General features: G+C 32.1%; 4 protein-coding genes across 4 annotated transcripts in view; 2 read left to right on the forward strand and 2 right to left on the reverse strand.

The window, feature by feature from the left end:
- LOC144849475 (granule associated Rac and RHOG effector protein 1-like) overlaps nt 1–24,458 on the reverse strand; it is a 200,218-nt gene that overhangs the window by 35,081 nt on the left and 140,679 nt on the right. The gene's annotated exons all lie outside the window — the stretch shown is intronic.
- LOC144849556 (E3 ubiquitin-protein ligase TRIM71-like) lies at nt 823–8,987 on the forward strand. The gene has a single exon (XM_078706498.1). The coding sequence runs from the start codon at nt 1,007–1,009 to the stop codon at nt 3,455–3,457; it is 2,451 nt and encodes an 816-aa protein (XP_078562624.1). The 5' UTR covers nt 823–1,006; the 3' UTR covers nt 3,458–8,987.
- LOC144849506 (DNA-directed RNA polymerase II subunit RPB3-like) lies at nt 14,627–17,911 on the reverse strand. The gene is made up of 7 exons (XM_078706432.1): nt 17,779–17,911; nt 17,081–17,199; nt 16,784–16,836; nt 16,496–16,624; nt 16,034–16,085; nt 15,540–15,746; nt 14,627–15,091 (listed from the first exon to the last, which is right to left on the reverse strand). Exons 1-7 carry the CDS (start codon nt 17,862–17,864, stop codon nt 14,928–14,930), a joined length of 810 nt encoding a protein of 269 aa, XP_078562558.1. The 5' UTR covers nt 17,865–17,911; the 3' UTR covers nt 14,627–14,927.
- LOC144851172 (regulation of nuclear pre-mRNA domain-containing protein 1B-like) lies at nt 18,197–23,807 on the forward strand. Its single transcript, XM_078708740.1, has 7 exons — nt 18,197–18,379; nt 18,911–19,040; nt 19,197–19,303; nt 19,725–19,888; nt 20,446–20,572; nt 21,014–21,189; nt 21,991–23,807. Exons 1-7 carry the CDS (start codon nt 18,229–18,231, stop codon nt 22,141–22,143), a joined length of 1,008 nt encoding a protein of 335 aa, XP_078564866.1. The 5' UTR covers nt 18,197–18,228; the 3' UTR covers nt 22,144–23,807.

The following is a 24,458-nucleotide window of genomic DNA, read 5'->3' on the forward strand; positions in this document are numbered from 1 at the left end:
ATATACAAAATGCCGCGCCAATTATCTGTAAGTGCGTGGGTGTTACGTAGGACGACGTTCCCTCTAAAAGGAAGGAAAACGTTATCTCTGGTAGAGATATCTCACCCTTCTTAGCTTGTGAACGGTTCAACAGCAGCGATAATGTCACCTACAAAAAAAAATGTAATACATTTTCGTCGTCACACCTGCTTGATTTGGCAGTGTGACAAACAACAATGAATGGTGTCCCCTGCGTACGCGCACGTTTAAAGTCGATTCTCTGGGCGCGCCCCTAACTGTTATGTTCCGTAGCCAAGTTTTTAATGTGACATTTAAAGGTCAATGACTCAGAAAACAAACCTACTGTACGCGAATAAAAAAGCAAAAGAAAATTGATGGATGTATTTATAAGTAAAATTGTGTAAGGCGCCATCGTGATTTGATGAAACTTGACCTACTTCTGTAATCGGAAGCGCGTATCGCGTATCCGTATCCCTCGCGCGCGTATCGGTAGGTGCTGTACCGGAAAGGCGTATATTAAATTATATAGCAACCAACGTATTGCTAATTTGCTTTTTATTTCAACTTATTTTTTCAGTTTTAAAGAATCCTACCAAACTTTGTTATAAAAATATTCAAATAGGACTTTTCAAAGGTCATTGACTGCTTAAAACCAGAGAGGGCTGTGACCTGGTTACGTAAGCCTTTGGACGCGTGTCAGCCGTTTTTAGGTGATTACTTTAATAAAACATCAGCGCTTTTATCAATTTGCAATAATGAATCCATATAATTTCAATGAAATGAACATTGCACATGTAAATTAAATGTAAATTGGCACATCGCTTTATTTTCGAGTGACTGAATGCTGTTTTTGATTAAGTTGTTTCTATGGGGCTAACTGGATGAGAGTCTACCAAAACGCAAACTACGACTGCGCCAATCTTCACTTTCATTTGTACGAATTTTTTACTGGCAGAAGTGCTTTCAATGCAAGAAAAGGGGTGAGTACGGTGGCCTGGTTTAAGACATGTTTTGCACCTCAACAGGCTCTGAAACAAGCAAGAAAGTCGAAAGTGAGTGGATACCAGCATTTATACAGAAAGATACTTTTGATGTAGGAAAGACACACTCATGTTTAAATCCCAATCGCCAAATAATGGCCGCTTTTGGTGGGTCGTCGAAGGATCGTATGCTGGGAGGAGAGCAGATGTGTTGTATTTGCCTAGAACAGTTCCACAACGTGTATGATGTGAGGGTGCTGCCGTGTATGCATACGTTTTGCAAACATTGTTTAACACAAAGGCTAGGGGAACCTGATAGAATACAATGTCCACTGTGTTCTCATGAAACACCTTTGGGTGAACTGGGACTTAATTCTTTAACATCAAACCTCATACTCAATAATATTCTAGGTGTAGTTGGACAAGAAGATGATAAGGATATAAATGATTTCCATCTTTGTAAATCTTGTGAGGATAAACAGCTCGCGACTTGCATTTGTCGCCAATGCCAAGAACAGCTTTGCGATAGATGCGTGCACGCTCACCGACGAGTACGAATGACAAAGGATCACAATATTTGTCGTTTAGATGATTATTTTAACGATCACGGCCAACAAAACCAAAGCCCCGTACACTCGCCAAATTATAATTCCATCATCCAGCAGCCGAATTTTGACAAAACTGTTAGTTATTGCGACGTCCACACAAATGAAGTTGTCCGTCTTTATTGCGATACGTGCTCGATGGCAATATGCCGGGAATGCACCATGCAAGAACACGGAGGTCACAATTGTGTGTATCTCCAAGACGCGGTGCAAAACAGCAAAGTGATAACGCAACGGTTACTAATGGAAGCAAACAACAGCATCAGAACACTGGAAGACAGTATTAACTCAGCACAAAGTATGGCAGACAGAGTTGAGATGCATTCACAAATGATCGTTAACGAAGTAAAAACTACTATTAAGAGACACATGACAGCATTGGAAGAACGACAACGAGATTTGTTACTAAAAGTTGATAAAATTCGAAAAGTTAAAGAAAAAGCATTGAATTTTCAAGGTGAAGAACTACGCCAAGGGTTGGATAAAATATTGGATTCTATCAAATCAGTTGAGGGCGCTATGCAAAGTGGAAATGACATTTCAATCCTGAAAGCTAAAGATCGAATGGTGAAGCAAATGCAAACGATGAGAGGTCTACGAAATCTACTTGAGCCTCACGAGGATGATACAATCTTGTTTACACCACCAGATGGAGCCTTGCAGACTGCTATATCCTCCCTTGGGTTTGTCAGCAGCAGTGCTTACGCTCCAAATTGCATTGCTACAGGTGATGGCCTAAAACGAGCGTTACTTGGTAAACTGAGCACATTTCTCGTTCACGCCAGAGATCATAACAGCGAAGCCTCGTTCACTGGCGGTGAACCAGTTGTTGTGGTTCTACAAGGCCCAGATGGAGGAATATATCCCACAGATGTTCTAGATCGTGAAAATGGAACTTATCTAATAAGTTACCGGCTGCAGACAGAAGGGCCACATAGTGTGTCTGTTACGATAAGAGGGAGACATATACGTGAGAGTCCGTTCACCGTTAATGTGAGAATGGGTCGCAGTTATCAAAATATTGGCGTGGTACAAAAAGAGTTTGGCTGTGAAGGTGAGGGAGATGGTGAACTCTGCCGGCCTTGGGGAATCACAACAAACAAAGATGGATATCTCATTATCGCCGACCGTAGCAACAACCGTATTCAGATTTTCAATCCAGATGGTACGTTTTTGCGAAAATTCGGTACAGCTGGATCGAGAAACGGTCAATTTGATAGACCAGCTGGAGTTGCCATTGATCCTGAAGAGAAGATTATCGTTGCCGATAAAGATAACCATCGAATTCAAGTGTTCACTTTCGAAGGACAGTTTTTGTTTAAATTTGGAGAGAAAGGAAGCAAAAATGGACAGTTTAACTACCCATGGGACACCGCTTGTAACCGTGACGGAAAAATCCTGGTGTCCGACACCCGCAACCACCGTATTCAAATTTTCAATAACGACGGGACATTTATTAATAAGTACGGATTCGATGGTGCTCTATGGAAACATTTTGATTCTCCTCGTGGTGTGGCGTTTAACCCTGAAGGCCAAATTATTGTAACCGACTTCAATAATCATCGTTTGCTCGTGATAAATCCTGATTTTCCAGATTTTCAGTCTGCTCGTTTTCTGGGCTCGGAAGGAAGCAACATCGGCCAGTTCCTCCGTCCTCAAGGTGTTTGCGTGGATCAAGAGGGCAACATCATCGTGGCAGATTCTCGTAATCATCGTATTCAAGTGTTTCAACCTAACGGTACGTTCTTGTGCAGATTTGGATCTCCAGGCTCCGGTCTCGGTGAACTCGATCGACCCTCAGGGATATGTGTCTCTCCAGATGGCTATATTATTGTGGTGGACTTTGGAAATAATCGTGTGCAAATTTTTTAATACGGGTAAAAAAGTCTTAGTAGATTTAGGCAGTATGTGTAAATAATAAAAACATGCGTCTAACTTGATATGCATTTCTCTACAACACGCTAAAATTTGTGTATGTTAATTATAATGTTGTTGTTGTTGTATATGTCGATGCTACAAGCATTTAAATTGGCGTTGTCAGCTTCTGTTGATGGTGTGTAGAATTCATGTTAATGCCAAATACTAATAAAATGTTGCCAAGTTAAAATGTGAAAAAAAAATGCAACAGAGTTACTTAAATTGATTATTGCGTATTTTATTCTAAAAAAAATCTACCTCAGGTATTTCGTGATTTGTAGTGAAATGCATAGGCTGACCGCATGTCGTATCTCAGGGTTCGTTGTTGTGTACAAACGTCACTCGAATGATTATTATATCAAACTATTTTTTTTTTCTAATTGCTGCAGATTTTATGTGATGTGAATTTTGGCTGTTTTCTTGTAAATTAGTGATTTAATCAAGAATATAATAAATCTTGTAAAATAAAATAATAGCTTAATATTAATATTTTTTATTTTAAAAGTAGTAAATTAGACTAAGCGCCTCTGTTTTACAGAGGTATTTAAGTGTCCCATGTTTTGTAAATGTTTTTGTTTTAGTGTTTTGATATATTACTACATTACCTCTAATAACCATTTCCTGTATTTAGGTGCTAAGTGACACACCTTCATTTTGTTAATATCTTTAATATCAGATGACCAGTAAAATTCTGTAATAAAGTGGAACACTTTACTCCGACAAACGATTTATCAAAATTCGTACAGTAATCAAATAAGATGATTGTATTGTGTTCTGTTTTATGCAAATAAATTTATTATTTAATTAAATACAGTAGTATAGAAAAATGTATATCCCACAATGCCTCATTCAAAATAGTGGAAATTATGCATAATAGGCCTTTTTTACAGATTATATTATTCTTCCATAAAATATATTAATACTAATTCAGATTTTAATCAATTATTGTACCTCATCTATAATGTTAGTGTTCATTTTACCTCAAACACTTAAACAAATGTGCTTAAATAAGTCTAGCAATTCTCAGGTCTTTTTATCAAATTCATATCATTTTTTTGTTTTTTCTGAAATCATTTTAAATATATCTATGAATAAACTTATGTCTAAATGTAATCCCAACAATAATATTGAGGTCAAAGGTCAATTTATGATTCACATACTATGTGTGATTCTGATTTTCAGGAAAATAATATTCATAAGTGACTTGTAATTGGCCAGAGTTCAAGTATAGTTCAAATCTCGCCAAGTCATTCCATGCTATTTTCCAGTTATCCTTGTCAAAAGTAATGACAATATTTTAAATATTATTTATTACTGTGCCAAGTATTCACAGATAAAATCAGCTTAAAGAAAAATTATCCAAAAATGTCCACCTCAATTTACTACACTTTAACTGTTTTGGTTTTTTCCTTTTATTTCTGCAAGATAAATGGAGGTGACACAATAATTCCAAGTTATTTTTAAGATTCCTTGTATAAACTGCTTTTTCCCAACCTTTCTGTTAACTTTTTCATAGTAGTTAATTTTTATTCTCATTCAATTGTTAAATCATTTTGCTTCATATTCGCTCCTTAAGTTGTACTAAAACCGTTTTTGTTATAACTCGAACCAAACACGTCTCTAACTTGTGTACTCAGGGAAAATTTGTCCATAAATATTTTGTATTTTAACTTACTAACACAGTTGACAAAAGTAAATTCAAACCTAGAGAATTTCAAAGAAAAATACAATTAATATATTATATAAATGTCTAGATTCATTTCTTGGTAACCATGGTACCTGTAAATGTCACAATTTCTTAATATATGGTTGAACAAACTATTTCTTTTTTTAATGAAATTGTTAATTTCTTAGTGTAGTTTGTATATAGTGTACTACTATATGGATCTTTATATTTAGTAGTAACTTGGTAAATACATGGATAGTTTCTTCTTTTTTTGTTTACAGTAAAGTGCCTTTCTATATTAGTAAGTTGCCTTTTTTTTAGCTGAACTTTTAATTTTAATAATCAATTTAAATGAATGTACTATATATGTAAATGGCCTATTTTTCTAGAAAAAGATTATGGTACAATAACATTAGCTATTCTAACCTTGATTTCTACCAAGAAATGAGAAATCTATAATTGAACCAAAGTAACCCTCCACTAAGATTTAAGAACGATGCTTTTCACCAGTTAATATATTCATTATATTGTGTTTTATCTCGTTTGAACCAATGCGGAATTAGTTTCTCCTTGGTTGAACTTAATTTTTATCCCCAAACAATTCATTTCTTATATAACCTTCATACGTGTGTAAATCATAAATATACTATACTCTCAATAATGTTTGTGTTTAAAACCAGACAATTCTAATTCGCACAATTTTTTTTTATGAATATACTTATACACAGCTTGTAAATGTTTATGTATATTTTATAAAATTTATGATAATGTGAGTAAGTAAAATGTACTTTGGAGGTTTCAAAGATAATTACAATAGCGAGGCTATGGATATCTTTGTAAACAAAACGACTGTACTGTAGTTCTGTTTCAACAACTCCTTTCATAATTATTTGCAAAAAGCTTACTATGACCAGCTTTACGATTGTAAACAGAATGGACATTGACCTAGGAGATCAGGAAAGGTCAATTGTTAACACTGACCAAGCCTATGTTGCAACAATTTCAATGCATCAAGGTCAGTGTAGGCTGAATAATATTGCAAACATTGTTAGGTCATTGCAGGCAAAAGGCTTGGCTTGTCAAGATGGTGTAATATCTTAATGTTAGTACAAATAATATCATATCTACTGCTTTTTGCTGTTTATTTTATGTACAATTTAGCTACAATTTTGGCAGCTTCTCTAGTAAGACATTGTAGGCAAACAGGTTACAAGCTACAATCATTCAAAACTATTAATATTATGAGTAAAATATTATTTTAATATACTTTATATTGCTATTTGGTGTTTATTTTATGTACAATTTAACTAAAATCTAGGCTAGATTTGAAAGTTTAAATCATTTCAAATATTAGGTTAAACATTGCATCCTTTTTTTTATATAGGTGTAGTGCATATGTAAATTGATTTAGGACATTCATTAAACTTGAACTATATTAAAATTACTCCCATTTTCTTCCCAATGATTTCCAATTTTTTAAATGATAATTTATTTCCAGAAGAATGAGATTTTTGTAATTAAGTGCTAATGTAGAATTCATGGTTTGTGTTGGCCAGTAATTGTTTTACTGAATAGGATGATATCTATATAATGTACAGGACAAATTAATATTAGAATTAGAGTGGGCACAAGGCCAGTAATGTACAAAAGATGGTAGATCTTTCAGTTTGGGAACGGTTATTCAATGACTATGGTTACTAACTGAAAGAATTTGCCTTTTTCATTTTAAAAAAAATGTTTATAATATGCTATATATAGGAATCAAAATCAGGCTTAAAAGCTGTTGTAAAATATGTTTTGTGTATCCTTTTACAGTAGGTAGTAGATTTGTTTCTTTGAATGCCATGAAATGGTTTGTTGTAGGCTTGTGAAATAGGCGTGTAGGCCTGTTTTCTGTTTTACAATTTCCTTTTATCAGGCTAGTGAATTTCCTTTCTTGGGCTAGAATTCAAAGCAGGCTTGCTTTATGACTCAGATCTTTGGCCTAGGATTAATATATTCTTTCTTGATATTTGTCTTAATAATACGTGCCCTTGGTCATAATTCTAGTAATTTGATCAACAGCACATTCTTCTAGATTTTTTTAGTTGAATAGTGATGAAAACAAAGAATCTGACCTACATTTGGCTGCCAGTAGGCTACCAACTGCTTTTGTGAAGCCACTCACAATCTTGACCTAACTCTAAAATTTACTGTAAATATCTTCAATTTTAGTTATATATTATTGACATTATGTAGAATATAATCTTAGCGGTAAAATCTGAGCTACATTTGTATTTTTCATAATAAACAAAATTGTTGAAAGGTAAAAATGGAAAACACTAACAATGTTTTCTAATCATTTATTTGTACAAAATCATGTGGTGCTTAAGTACAGGTACCTAGAACAGATAAGTTTGCACCAACATTGCACCAGCTGCATATAAAATGTTTTAATTTAAATAATATTTATTGTATGCTCAAAGCTTCTAGAATTGCTTGTCTTGAATTAAGGACACTGCTAATTATTTACACACTAAATTAATGTTAATCTATTTTTACTTAGTGTATTGGACTTAAATTTTAGGTCCGTACTTAGATGTCATTTTTGTGATTCATGCCATGTAATAGCTTTATGCAATGTTTTGTAGCAATACATGTGATCATCAGTATGTGATAAAATCAGTAAAAGAAACCATCTATACCTCATGCGCTCCCACAGATTAAAACTGTAAAACATTGGTGTTATCATTTTTATAAAATGGTTTTATGGATAAATTTTGTTTCTGTCTGCATGTCACTACCTTTAAGGTGTGTTTACCGCTTTGTTCAATCATCATTGTTGCTTTAAAATGGTCCTGGACCACTTATATATCATAATTAAAACCTTATTGTTTCTTATAAACTTATCAAAGATAAGGTATCAATGGATGTTGTCTGTTATATTATGCATTTGTCAAATTCAGGGAAAACTGCTATTTTACAATAGTATTATTGTTGTGTTGTAGAACAGCATATAATGTAACAGAGTATAATATCTTCCATTTTTGTCAGTAAATAAAGATCAATTTTTCACCGCAAACTGATGGCGATACAGTCATTGAATATTCTATTGCACACAATGACCAGCATCCATTTTGCATTCATACCAGCCTTGTCTACTAACAATGCAACAAGCCAAAACCCTTTACAACGTAAACAATTATTGTGATTGCAAATTATTCCATGCAAAAGTGCACCATTTATAGAATCTTTGCTGTAACGTAGTAAGTTTGTACGCTTACTAAAGATTGTATGCTTATTGCCTAAGTTTGGGGTACATATTAATAGTGTAAGGTCGATTTGGTCCAAATATTGTATGGCCTTAGCTCCTCTTTATTTTGTTGTTTATATATAATTTAAAATCTATTGTATCTTATTAAAACTATGATTAAATAAACTGAAGCAGGAAGATTATGATAATAATAATTGACAATTTACTTGTATAATAAAATTGAAAGCTAATAATTATAAATTTTAATATAAAAATATTGATATATGTTGGTAAAAGATAATGTTTTTGAAACATATATTTTATTTTCTCTGTTGAAAATGGAATGTAGTAGATTGTTGTAGTGATGGTTTAGTGGTTTATGTTTTATCAATAGTATAGTATCAATGGTATCAAGATAATTATGTTATATTCTGCTATAGATTATAAAAATGTTTTAGTGTAGTAGTGCAGTTTTCTGTTAGCAACTTGTATTTGTGAATGGAATTAAAAATTAATGTTTGTTGTATAATATTGACGATGAAAATCATGAGTATTGTAATAAAGCTTTTGTCTGTATGTTTATTTTACTTGATTTCTCTTTGGTCTTTGTTCTTAAAATCAATTTACAAGCCCACTACTGTAATCTTATGTTGTAGCGCTACAAACTTGTTGAATTAAAGCAAGTTCCCACCATCATCTCAAACCTCAACAATCAAGCCACACCTTCCTTAAACTAATCAGCAAACATATCGCTGTAAATTATCACAAACTGCCTGTAACGCACCCTAATATTGATATCTTTATGACCCAGTACATATTTGGCTTCGAGCTGGTTTATCTGGATGGAGTGAATATTACAAAGAGTTATTTTTCAATGGATAAAAAGTGACCTTGTTGAGAATTTTCACTTTCTGACCTCTTCACCTATTGTTTCCAGTTTGTACTCTCTTAATACCAGATACAAACAAAAGTGAAAAAAAACTTACAGAAATTGATGTCGAAAAACCTACATTCACTAGAAAGTAAATTTGACTTCTTCTGGCGTTTAAACAATAATTAGGTCCTTTGAAATAAGAAATGAAATATAATTGTTTAAAATTATGAAATGCCCACACTATCTTTAATTTATGTTTTATCATTCATTCAACAATTTGTAATGATGTTTAATGAGATATTTCTAAAAAAAATAGAATGAAAAATATATTGATCTGTGTTTTTCGTTTATCCCACAAAGAAAGCAGTTTTGTTGCCTTTGATGGTGAATAGCATTTACAGTATTCAATTGTTTGAGTATTTTGTATTTCAAACATTAAAGATATATGGACATTTTGTGTTGAATATGCCATTTTAATGTCACATAACAGTTATCCACTTTGACCATAAACTGAATTGAAAAAAAAAATGATTTACCTGAAAATGTAATTTAAGGCAAAAAATACTTTTTGGTTAAAATTAACCATTTCTTTTGAATTTTTATAAGTGAAATCATTATTTTTGTTGGTTCTTTTTTCTACAGAAGTTATTAACTTTATTAAAACTGCAAAATGGCCTATTCAAAGTGTTTTTCATGGTTTTGAGGAACAATACATTTTTAAGCTAATACTGTTAAAAACCGTTCAACAATTGAATACACCAATTGCCATATAAAGAATCGAACACTACCATATAAATTTATAGATCAGGCTAAACCTCCAATAAATATTGGTTAAAAGTATATCTTTAGGATGCTATTATAAAATAATTGAAACTACACATTTTCATCAGCGCAAAACGCTCGTAAACGTTGCATTCATTCAAGTATCTTCTTTTTTTAACGCAGGAACATAAATATAATAAAAATAAATAATGAAATGAATAAATAATATATAATAATAATATAATAATTAATGTGATAAATAATAATATTTATAATAATATTATAAATACATTCACATGATCATTAAAATAATGTATAAGGCTGAAATATAATGTAAATATACTGAGCTGCTTGGAATCATATAATAATAATAATAATCTATAAACGCACTGATATTATACTGGTATTCTGATTGTGTGTTCTTGGATTTGACAAAAATATGCATATAATTAGGTTTTATGCATAAAAATAGTGTTCCGACCTCTGACATCTGTCTTGCAGTGCAAATGTTATTAAAATTACTGAAAGAAAATGTACTTATCTCTGCCACATGGATCATGTGATTTCATATATTATATAAAGGCATTTTAATTTACATTGTACCATGCATAATCAATGACTCGAATTGTAAAGGGAAAAAACAAACAATTACAAATAATGCATACGTTGTATCTTATGAATATCAATAGAAAAATAAATAGAATCTTATATTAATCACACACACACAGGTCTTTGTTTTTGATTTATTGATATGAACATCTTGCAGCAGGTTTGTTTTGTTTTGCAAATTTTAGTTGAGTTAATAATATAGAGTAATTAGTATATGATTTCTGAAGAACCAAACCCAATACCTCAAGTCTAACAATCAATATTTTGTGTGTTGCTTGGTAGACAAAACTGCACTAGAAGTAATATTATTGTAATAGTTTGAAATAAGGTGGTGGATGAGGGACATCCAGGAATTGTTATCGCATTCGGCGGTTGGAACTAGCGGCAGTTGTTGAGCTTGGATATTAGGATGTATACCATCAGGATTGAATTGGGACCTAAAGCTGTGTCTACACTATAAAACTAGTTTGCAAAAAAACTAGGATGTGCTCAAATATGGTAGTGATATATGACATCACCATATGGGCACATCACATTTTTTGTTGTCGCATAAAGTTTGACAGTGTAGACAGAGCTTTGATATATTATAATATTTAAATCATTCTACACAAAGATATTGAAATAGAATTTACTATCTACTCACATCATTATTACCATCAGTAAATGAATAAATCTTCATTTTTCTAATCATATTCATGAAAAAAATCATTTTTTAAAACTACAACCTCGAAAATGTTTAAAACAAATCAAAAGCTGATGACATACTTGTCATCAATTTGCATTTTATTTTTTTGGTTGAAATCAGCAATTTATTTCATTGGTTTTCCACCCATCAACATCCCAACTAATCCCCGGGCCAGCCTTCAGTACCACCCTTTACCAGCCTCGCAACATAACCAGCTCTTTCCTGTCGCAAACTTAATATTCAAGTTTTACATTACATTTTTATTATTAAAATTATAAAAATCATAGAATCTTTTGAAATTAATTAATAACAATGTTACTGTGATAATGGTTTTATTATTTATTGGTGTGAAGTGAGTGATTTATCAGGTGATTTACCTGAGGTTCTTTGTCTTCTGTGCCTCCCTCAGGTGTAATCACATTCTTAAGATTAGGTGAATTTATTGGAATTATAATATATCAATTTGATAACACTAGATAACTGAGAAGCACAACAATCATTTCAAAACCAACATATGGTCATAACCTTTGACCTTGGTGATTTATTTTATGTGACTATGTCAGCAAATTTAATGATACTGTACATGATTCATGTGAGTGATAATCCAATGGGACTTTATGAATCAAAGAAAATAAAATTATCATTTCCTTTAAAAACACAAAAAATACATGTATATAATTTACTCAAAAAGAACTTAGATAAATTTTTTGTAGTTTTAAAAAATTGTGGTTTAGATTGTCTAGTATGAAGCAAAATGTAAAATCATGTATGTAAAAAATACTAATAATACCAAAAAACCATGCATAAACCTCAAATTTGGTACTTTTCTAAATCACAGACCGTACTTACTCCGTTTAAATTTGGCGCCTGGAAAAAAAAAACATTCTAGCGAATGTGGGTGGTAGATGGCGCTATGCCAATTCGTCCGCACGCATGGAGTGCTTATTGCATAAACGAGAGACAATAGAAAGCGATATTATTACATACATACATAGCTTGAACTCACATAACCTTTTGTCTAGACTTAGTTTTTTTGTAATAGGCCTCTTCCTGGAATGCTGAGGTAAATATTGGGTTAACATTATTACAACATGATAACATTCAAAATAAATCGAACATTAATACATATTACGATCAAATGTTTACGCCATACATATGCTCCGCTAAGCTGCTTAGGAAAATCTATTATAACAAACAACAGAAAACAAGTCCTTATTTCAACAATGATTTCATATTGAAATAATCTCTATAAAATGGCCATAAACACACTGGTATACTAAAGCTTATCATTGTTGTGAACGATGCCCTTGATATTGCTACTACTGTTCTTTGGTACTCCATGCTCACCCTAAGCTGGTCTTCCAGCAAGATTTTCATGATAGATTTCTTACTAACAATGGTGGAAGAAAATACAGTAACAGGAGTAGCTGGTTTATTTATTACACAAGAGAAATTAGAGGCTTATATATTTTGTCAATTGTATTATTAAAGTACAATTTTGATTTGATATTTATATTTTGTATTTTTAGATACATCTTTAACATAATTATTTAGTATTTGGTACCTCGCATAATTTTCTAAAATTGATTTTTAAATTGAGAGAACAGTGTGCAGCTGTTTCTAACAATTTGATAAATGTATGGTTTTAATTTTATTGAATGTATTGTACTGTATGGTTTAAAATGAAATTTTAGAATAGAGCCTTTGTGATGTAGATTTCTTGTGATGTAAAAATTGTAGATTGTGCTTTCACAACAAAAACCACAATGATAGATGCATTATTCTTAAATGGCAGCCTAGTAAAATAAATCTCACCCAACTTAATTTAAACTGGACAACCAGACCAATTTCCTCTTTATAACAATTCTGTCCACACCCATAGATTTGAAAAATAAACTAGCTTTAAGTTGTGTTCAACTTAATGCTATCTTTAACTTGATTAACCACAGAGGCCCAGATAAACTCATGGTTGTTGCACCCTGGGGCCATGCACATAGAAAAATACAAGGCAATTTTAACCAACTTTGAATATGATTATGTACAGTATAAAATGTCCAAAATATATGTATATATGCCAATTTTGTGGTCCATATGATAGTATTAGCTGGAATAGTTTATTTATAAACTTGTTTATCAGTAACTTTCACATTTGGTTTGACCAGTTTCCAAAAATATACAAAATAAATAAATTATAATTTCAAAATCAAATTACGAAATAGCAATAACATCATGTGTTATTAGTCGATTAGTAAGGTTTTATTTTTTCTCTCCTTTTTTTTCCTCTAAAACTAAAGGTTATTTTTAAAATAAGCATATGAGTTGATGTAGAGAGACGAAGAGTGTTGAATTGGTTTGGTAAGAGGGCAAGATATAAATTGTATCAGGGAAGAGTTATCCCTGATTGTATGTATGTATGGCTTTCGAACACTTGTTAAAAGCAGAAAGGGTGGGAAGTTTCAAGTAATACGGACAACATAGATTATCCATAGAACACAAAAACAAATTTTCCAGTGGTGGAAGGACAAGAAACAGGAAGTTCAAAGGTCACTAGCTACTTCCTTTTCCTCCTTTCCCAAAGTTCAAAGGTCACTAGCTACTTCCTTCCTCTTTTCCAAAAGTTGAATTCAAAATGTCATATTCAAATTATAGCTCTATATTATTATTAACAAATGTTGATATTTTTTGTATTGGTGTGAACCTTTGCTAGAGTTCACAATAAAAGCAGGATTAATAGAAAAAGAATACACGTAAAACTTCTATCATACAAAATTTAATGGTAAAAAATGATACTGGTATTGACACCAAATTGAAACTCCTTCTAAATTTAAACTTAAAAAAGTACACAAAGGACGACTTAAACGGTCAGAAACACAAAGACGGAAGAATAAACTTTAAACAACACAACAACTTAGTCAATTGTACAATGAAGCATTCACATGTGTTTTATACACCTACACTATTTTTATTTATACTTATAAAGCTTTTAACACAGATTCTTTGTACATGAAAATAACTCCTGGATATTAAATAACAATAGAGATTTGTTACTGTTTTGTTATATTTAGGAAGTGTATTTTTACAGCATTATATTTGAAATCTAACCGCAATTTTTTATTAAATACGGCAAAAAAAATGCTGTTTCAATTTTGAACTTTTCCCCACTTGTATTAGAAAGGCTTGAAAACCGCTCCAAAGTGAGAGGCTTGGGGTACCCTCTCTAAGGCGGGTATCTTTGCCAGTGTATTATGTATGAATGTATCAATAATGTAGACAAACCAAGAAAAAAAGTCAGCAGATTGATTATCAAAATACCAAAATGGTCATTTAATAGATGAACTGAACAGATTTTACTTAAAGAAAATGCAATTTTACTGCCTATGTATTTATCCCCTCTCATGCCTGACACATCCTAAACAATCACTCCTCTAGCGATAAGTCAGTAAATGAATCAATAAAATACCAAAATGGTCATTTAATGGATGAAATGAACAGATTTTACTTGAAGAAAATGCTATTTGACACAAAATTGTATGTTTATCCCCTCTCATGCCTGTCACACATCCCAAACCAAACACTCCCCTCTAACGTCTGACTAACCTATTCTAGAGCTTCATGACTGTGTTGTGTTTGTAAATCACTTAGTTTCTTCTTTAACACAGATAAGCCGGAAAGTACTATGTTCTCTGGTCTGAGTGAGCCGCATGATTCAACATTAAGGTAAAACTTGTTGGGCTTATCTGATGGGTCAAACGGTGCTTGTACTGAAATTGAAACAAATAGACACATTAATACATTGTTTCTTATTTACTTTCATTATTATGATGTAATTGTAATCTTTTTTATTTATCAACCATCTGTAAACTAAAGTTCATCACAAATACGATACAATATTATTTATTTTCATTTTAACAACGAGGTTTGTTTACATTTTGATTTACATACAATAAACCATGAATACAAATAAAGCGTTTAACCAATAAATCTTACGAACTTGCTATTAAATATGTGAATTGAATTATAAACAAAGATTGTTGGCAACATTTAGTGTTTTGATTTGATCAGTCTACCAGTTTGGCTAAGCTTAAATGATTTATTTAGAAACATTTATACACCTTATAAAGTGTACAGAATCTGAAATAACAATCTTATAGTTAAAAGACTGAATATTACAACAAAAAAATGGGGAAGTTGAGGAACACTGAAACTTACATTCATCATCTTCAAGCTCTGAGAATTCACTCTTTGGCCATTCCTCCGGCTTAGGGTATACAGTATGCCTGAAAGCGTTGTCAGGATCATACTCAAACGCCACCGCTGCAGTTGGGATCCACTTAGCATGTTCTTTTCCAAAACCTTTTCTGGCAATAGCTTTTAATTTTAAGTCTTGCCCTTTCCTTAATTTTACAATCATTATATCTGAAAACAAAAGTAGAAAGTTTGTTGAAAGTAAAACAACAAAATATTCAAACTACGGTTGTCTTTATCTTTCTAAATCTAGAATTTTTCTTGGTAAATTTCCATAAAATTAAATTCCAATAAAATCCTAATACATACGGTACCTAACTTAAATAGGCTTTATTATAAAAATTTGATTTTATTCATTCATTGTAAAATGATTAAATTGAATTCAATGATCTGATCTATTAAAGGCAGATGGTAGACAGAATTTACACAAAGCTGTCTGCTGCCCTCTATCACCTTACCATCTGTCTCTCCATATTCACTTGATTCATCTTCTCTTGTACTTGATGGAGTCTAAGAAAAAATAACAATATACATTTAAAATATAGTCCTCAGGTTGTCTATTCCTGTTTTCATGATGCTTTTTGACCGTGAAAAAGATTTTGCAAAATTACTTATTTTATTTCAACATTTAACGAGGGTGGTCCATCCATCCGAAGCTGACCATTAGGGACCCTCACAACAATACAATTTGACAATAACATGTAAGAGATAAAATATAAGAGAAGACAATTAAAAATTAAATTAAAATAAATACAATATATAAATATTAAAAAAATAAAATAATGAAAAAATTAAATGAAAAAAAAATACTTAGAATCAAAAGGGAAATCAATTAAAACAATTAAAATTAGTTATATAAGCTAGACTTTCGAATATAAACTAAACTTGGTTTCACACTTTTGTATTAACAACACACTCACCGGAACTACTCGTGGGTCAGATGACTTAAGATCTCTGGAGGTCACATGACGCGGTCCCTCCTCGTCATTTTTTACATGAAGATTAAACTCAACTGAACAATCCTGACAGAACTCTTCACACGTACAGTCCTACAATTTAAAATACAAAGTATGAAAATTACAGCAGCTAAAATGATCATAGAGTGATTTTTAAAATGGTTATATTGTTAGAATTGAGCAAGAAGAGTAAATATAACAGGTATATCCTGGTCAATCTCAGGTAGATTAAGCTGTTCTGTGAATACTTACCCTGTGATAGGCCATTCGATCAACTATGTCATCACTTGTCAGTGGAATAAGCCCTGCAAATTAGACATGAAAGACAAAGTTAAGATAGAAGATATTAACTTCTTGCTGTAATATGGTGTTTAATCAAACTTATTTTGGTTTTGTTTCAACTAATATAAAAGTTGGGTAGCAAACAATTTTAATGAGGTGGTACCAACAATCCAGGCCCATGATTTTACCAATGTCAAACTAGTTTATTTAAAAAATTATGAGATGATTCATTCTAGCCAAAGTTGTGTATGATTTATGATTATTTACCAACTCTATGTGCAATGAATTCATCATGGAGGACTGTAGAATTAGCCTCTATCTGAATCCAGTCAATGGCTAATGTAGGTGTTTCAGCTATGAAGACTCTTCTTATAGAATTTGCAACGCTAAAAATAGAAATTAAAAACCAATTAACAAACATTATATACAAATACCTCCAATCAAATTAAAACTGACCACACAAAACGTATTTTGTTTATTTAAAACAGCTGCCTTCGCCATAAACCTGTCCTCTAGGTAGGTAGGCCTATATATTATCGTGTAAACAAAAATACGTCTACGATCTATTTACTAGGCCTACTACACTAGAGCTACAAGAAACATAACTAAAGTATACTATATTATATCATTCATATTATAATAATATACACAAAAAGTAAAAACACAGGCTGACTGTTGTTAATGTTAAAATATGTTTTGTTGCTGTAGGCCTATGTCACAAATATATAATCATATCAATTATAAATTAAAAACGATCTATCTTCTTTTTAAAGTTGTGTAGGCTAGGCCTATGTCTAACAATAGCCTAAGCTACCCATCATTTTCTCCACCGATAAACAGTCTTGTTCACTCCTCCACACCACACATGTAAAACGAATAAGGTGTCGGGCACAGGCCTAGGTTACTTGCATTTATTTCATGCATTGGTTTTCCGAATTTTACAAAAAAACATTTGAAAGGTTTACCTAAGATCCGTATTTTCTATTTCAAATTTAACATTATCTTCTGTTAAATCTGTTATTCGAATTGTAGGTTGATTTGCGTATGGCATTTTGTTGAAATATTTTGTGTACTGTTTTTTTTCCTTTATTTTTTTCATTTACAAACAGCGCCCTCAATAATATGCCAATGTTACTCTAGTCTTTTTGCAACTGTTGGTAATTTTATTTCTGAATTTAAAGTTTAATTTTTAATGCTTAAATTGTTTAATCATATTAAATTATTAATAAAGTCTATATTTTAAACATAAATATGTTATTTAAAGTAATTAGTCATAGATAAATAGATTTATAATCTGATTACATTATTTACATGTTACCAAGACGTCTGGATTTATTCTTAGGCCAGGGTCCCTCGAACATTAAAACGAGTTTACATTTTTGCAAACATCTGGCTGCAGCTGAAGTGCATTCAAGATGTCTACGTTTTCAGAAAGTGTATTAAAAGAAAAATTAGGTAGCCTAAGCAATTCACAACAAAGCATCCAAACACTTTCTTTGTGGCTTATTCATCACAGAAAACATGCTAAATCTATTGTGAATGTTTGGCATGCAGAGCTTCAGAAAAGTGAGTATAGTTTTATTTACTTAGCAGCCAGCCTAAAAAATCAAACATGTTGTTGACCTTCTTCTTCTTCGTTAGGTTTCAGAGAGGATAAACATAAGAAGCCAACCCTCAATCTCAACAACTAGCTAGCCTAAGCCTTTTGTATGCGAAGATTGTAATAATGTATTATATATATATAGGCCTATATGTATGTTGTTATATGTCTAGAAAGCAGGAGTTGTTTAGATCCATCATCAAAAAAAAAAACTACACAAAAAATAAAGAAAATGGTGTCTCAAAAAGGGAGAAAAAATGTGCATACTGCATCCAGGGGGAGGTATACCTCCATGTTGTATCATACATACAGGGCTCTGTTTAACGTATCTAAAGAGCCAACAATATCGGCGTTCGGGTTCGTTCTTAGTTCTGGTGTGGTGGAACAAGTCTTCTCGGATAAGGACTATAAACTGTAGGTCCAGTTTGCCTGTGTGCACTTTAAAGAACCCAATTTATCATCAATAAAATGCATTGATAATATTTGTTTTTTTATAGCAAAAATAAGCAGAAAGCTTCTGTTTGTTTACTTGGCTAATGATATTGTTCAGAACAGTAAGAAGAAAGGCCAGGAATTCACCAAGGAGTTTCAAAATGTTATGGAAAGTGCATTTATGCATGTAGTGAGGTGAGTAAAAGAAGCCAATTCAGTACATGTTTTGAGGTTTTACAACATGAGTCAATAATAGTAATATAATATTCACTACTTTATATTATTGTTTCACTTTTCCTGTTCCTGTACTGTATGTTGCTTATTTAGTAAACGGTTTTGATACTTTTGTAGTGTTACAGACGAGAAAACCAAAAAGTCAATGGAACGAGTATGTACAATTTGGGCTGAGAGAGGTGTGTTTGAGGCTACTCTCATCAAGCAATTGCAGGCAACATTTGGTAAGAACTTAAGGAGTTTGATCAAGGCAATCTAATAACAGCACGCTGAGCTCCGGAGATGAAAGGGTTTATCTGTGGCTGCGACATGATCAGTTCCACGCCACTCAACAGACACTGCGCCACAGTACAGTACTGTTGGTATTTGTCACAGCCAGACATAAGATCAAAGGACTGTTACAAGTTCCTATCTTGACAAGGTTGATCACAAACTTAACTTTATCTAACCTCATCATCATAATTTGTACATTTTTTTTTTTTACAGCAGTAATTTGACATCATTATTTACACTCCTCTCATGCCTATCACACATCCCAAACAAACACTCCTCTCTAGCGCCTGACTAACCTATTCTAGAGCTTCATGACTGTGTTGTGTTTGTAAATCACTTAGTTTCTTCTTGCTTTGTTTTATTGATGTTTAGTTACACCAGGCAACACTCCGTTAGACTCTCCACCGAATGAATTTGAACCCTCATCACCAAAGAAATCCAAGACTGACCCGGCGGAACAAATGCAGAAAACAATGCAAGAACTGCTAAAAGAATTAAATGAAGAAGAGCCACATATACCAGGGGAGATGCCAGAGGTTTGTATCAATAATAATCAATTATCATATACAGTAGAGCCCGTCATTTGGGATACCCGAGGAGGCAACATTTGTTTTAACGGCCCTTAATAATATTCGCTGTTACTAAATATATAGTGTAGACAGAACTTTACTAAATATATTGTCATAGTTTGTATGTGTTACAACAATAAGGAATTGTATTTAAATTTGATCACTGAAATATAATGTCTTCTATGCCTGGAAATTAAAATCTACTACTACTGAACCACTTTGGAAATCAATGCTTTATTCAGTATAAAGACAGAATAAATAAATAAATTAATTAATAAATTAAATATCTAACACAATACAACCTATGCCATATGGTCTTTTTTCTTTGCATAATGATAAATTTATTCAGAGAAAATTTTGAATCAAAAGCAGACTAAACAGTAATAGTTTTACTTAAAATTAGATTAATTTTTTTGTTTACTTTTTGTAATCAATTTGTTATGTTTATACCTAGAAATATTGAGATACCAGCATTTTAATTTATTTCTAAATTACATTTATAATTGTTTTGATTAACTTCTTAGACTGAGGTTTTGGTGCAATGCTTAAGAGATTTGGAACACTCAGCTTCTAGTGATGCAGCTGTCCGAGAAAAAATAGCCAAGCTACCCCCAGAAGTGCAAGATGTCAGCTTGTTAGAAAGAATTAAAGGTAACCGTCGCATCCAAATGTTGATATTTAAATATTTTATATAGAGAATTTTTTTTTATAATGGTCAACAACTGTTTAAGGTAGCGTGTGCTTAGAGAAAGAAATTGCTATTCTCAAATACTCAAGTTAAATTTCCTGCCCTCCCCAAACAAGGTTCAAATTCACCCTAGCAATTTAAATTTTCATCAAATGTCATACAAATAATACAGTTTGCTGCTTGTAATTTGTGTGTAAAAAATGTTTTTCTGATGATCTAATGTCAAATACTCAAGTTAAGTTTGACAACAACCTTCTCCCCTTCTCAAACAAGACTCTAGCAAACTAGTAATATGGTAGTAGATTTGTCATAATTGCTTGTTGACAATTTTAAAACTAACCAACTGTTTGCTTGTAATTTAAAAAATTTAATTAATTTTCTGATCTGATATTTTGTGTTTTTAGACAAAGATGCAGCAGACAAGTTATCAGCACTTGTAAATGATGCTGTTTCAATGTTAACAGACTATAACGGAAGATTAGACTTAGAGATGGACGAAAGGAAAAGGGTTCTGAAAATGCTGAGAGATTACAGATTGGGACAAAAAGACCAACTTGCAGCGGCTGAGAAAAAATTAGAGGTAATAGAGAGGTTTCGCAATCTTACGAATACGATAACGAAAACGGATACGTCACGCGCACGTATTCGTTTTCGTAAGCCAGTAAAAATCTGTTTCGCATGGCAATTAAATATTGAGGGCGCCGTCCAAAATATGACTGCGGTAAATTTGAGCGAAGCGCAGGTACGTGTTGCTTGGTGCTTGGCTGCCTAGGCCTAGCGTAACATCAATGCGAGTGAGGACTGTAAAAACTGCTATTTATAAAAATTGACCTGCCATTTTAGTAAATTACTTTAGTAAATTACTTTTAATAAATCTATAATTATATTATAATCATGAATCATTCCTGATTCAAATGCAAAATGTGCAATATAGATCAAAAACTATACTCGTTTTGTAGTTACGAATATGACTGGTGATATTCGTCAACACAAATACGCTTTACGAATATGAAATGGGGATCAGCTCAAAAGTTTCACAAATGTGTGACGTATCCGTTTTCGTTATCGTATTCGTAAGGTTGCGAAACCTCCCTATTAAGAAACTGTGTAACCCCTCCTTTGTGTCGCCTCAATTAAGAGGACACTTGCCCGAGAAGCAAACGAAATACATTTTATGCCATCCATTGTTGCGTTTATTATTGTGTTTGTATTATTATTATTACCGGTATTATAATATCATTCAGTAAATTGAATAATAAAATATATATATATATTGTTTTTGTAGCTCATCATAAACTTATACTGCATACATTTTTATTGTTTTTCTCCTTTTGAATATTTAATTTTAAACGTTTTTTTTTTATTTTTATATTTTTCTTAGGAATACAAACAAAAATTAAACAAGGTAACGACAGTGCGTAAAGAATTAAAAAGTCATATTCAGAAGTTACCGGACCTAACCCTTCTACCAGATGTGACGGGTGGCCTGCCACCGCTACCATCTGCTGGTGATCTTTTTTCAATTGACACCTGAACAAGAATGCAAATGAGAACTTTTTTAGTAAAAACTATTTAAATTTGCCGTCCCAACAGCAACTGCAAGTTTTCATATGAACCTCATCATGCTGAGTTGAAAATGTCTCTTTCTACACTATCAAACTTTATGTGACAAAAGAAATGTGATATGCCCATATATGGACATTATGTCATATCACTACCATATTTGGGCATATCACTACCATATTTGGGCACATCTTCATGTTGAGTTGAAAAATAATCAATATCAGGAGTAACAGATTCGCTGTTTTATGTTTGAAGACTGCATTACAAAGGCATTATTAGTATTTATCAGGTTGTAACTTTGTTGAATTTTTTTTTTTTTTTTTGGAACTATAAATGTGTTCAACAAACATTTGTAAACATGTAAGGAATACGTATTAAAATCTGATCCACAACTTAAAATCATCGGTTTGTAAGTAAATTATGATAATTACGACGAATAATTCCAAAATGAATGATTTATTTTATGTAGCTATTAAGCCACCTACATCTACGTAATGTTTAAATGACATTAATAAATTAATGATTCACTAAACGTTTACATTAAAAACATTGAGCATCATGTGATGCTAAGAATAATTATACTTTACTTGTCAGGGTCAGAGGATAGGTCAAAGGAAAGGTCAAGAAGAAGGAGACTAATTCCTCATCTTGATTCATCAATACTTAGGATACATCCTAATAAAGGTCTACACTATCAAACTTTAAGGGACAAAAAAATGTGATGTGCCCATATATGGACATGATGATGTCATATCACTACCATATTTGGGTATATCACTACCATATTTGGGCACATCACACTTTGTTGTTAAACTAGTTTGATAGTGTAGACAGAGCTTTAGAAAGGTGTAGCTTACATTCTGATGTTAATTGGTAGAACGTTTTAACATAGTATGAAACATAGATAAGATGTAATAATTGTTACAATTGTTTTAAATTATTTTAGTATTTTAATGATGAGTCTGATCATGATAGATTTACTGTTGTTGACACAATAAAAATATTCATTTGAATTTAAATCATGAAATCAAAACCTCTCCAATTTATTCCAATACATTTTAGTTTATACTTATTTATTCCAATACATTTTAGTTAATGTACTGTTTAACCTGTATAAAAGTAAATTGATTTTATTAGTTATCTGGGTTATTTTGTACACACCTGTATTCCTTAATCTTCAGATTTAAATTACATTGTATGCCGAGTGCTAAGCATTGACTGAACCAAAAACTAAATCTAAGTCTCCTTACCCCAACAAACAATTATTGGTATAATTTTTTTTTCAAGCATTTGATGGTAAATATACGATTTATTGTGGGATGTTATTAAGTCAGATTATGAAATGCATGTACAGTATTAAGAAATATATCAAAATCATGATGATGTGTACTTATTTTCTAATACTTTAATTGGGTGGGTATTAGGTAATATTTAGAAAGACATTAGTCTGACCATACCATAGTTTATTTGTCCAAACAGGTTTTGTGTAATTTTAAAAGAGTTCCCTCTATAATAAACTAAAGTTTTCATTTACTGTACTGAACTTAGCCTGAATGAGTGTAAAATAATATAGTAAATCTGTATTTATTCAAAATCAAAGTCATAAATAATTATTGCTAAGGAATAATAAATTGAATGAAATAATATTTGTTGGCAATGACTATGTGTGTTGACATTTTGTCATATAGATAAGGATAAACAAACAACCTCCACTGTGAGTAGTTCCTAAAGTTTGAGTGAACAAAAAACGCAGTGTAAGTGACTCTCAATCCATTCACATTTTCAGCCATCAAGTACAACCAAATTCATGTAATAAACAACTGAACTAACTAAACAGACAGAAGAATGCTTGGTCTAGGCCATGATGAACTAGTCCTAGTCCACATCCAATGCAATCAGAGATCATAAGAATGGGCGTCAAAAAGGCCTACACTAGCGATTTTCCTAGGCCTATAATTAACTAACCTACCTTGCATTTATTTATGTATTTATTATATTCTATTTAACACATGGTCTAAGTATTATCAAAATTACAGTACTCACTTTCTGGTCTGGGTGGTGATACGAAAATTGGCGTCTGTAGTAGTCTACTTGTCTAAAAAAATCTGATTGGTCAAGTCTGTCATCTGCTAGACTACGATGCATAACGAATGATAATGACTTCTTCTTCAAGCACTTTCTAGGCCTAGGCTACCCAAATTCGAACATTTGAGTCGAGTCCATCGTGTTCTCTCGTCGAAAAAAAATCGCCTGCCGCTGTTTACCGGTACGAGCAAAATTCGCGAT

Source organism: Antedon bifida, chromosome 8 (assembly GCF_963402885.1).
Source record: "Antedon bifida chromosome 8, ecAntBifi1.1, whole genome shotgun sequence".
Taxonomy (NCBI): domain Eukaryota; kingdom Metazoa; phylum Echinodermata; class Crinoidea; order Comatulida; family Antedonidae; genus Antedon; species Antedon bifida.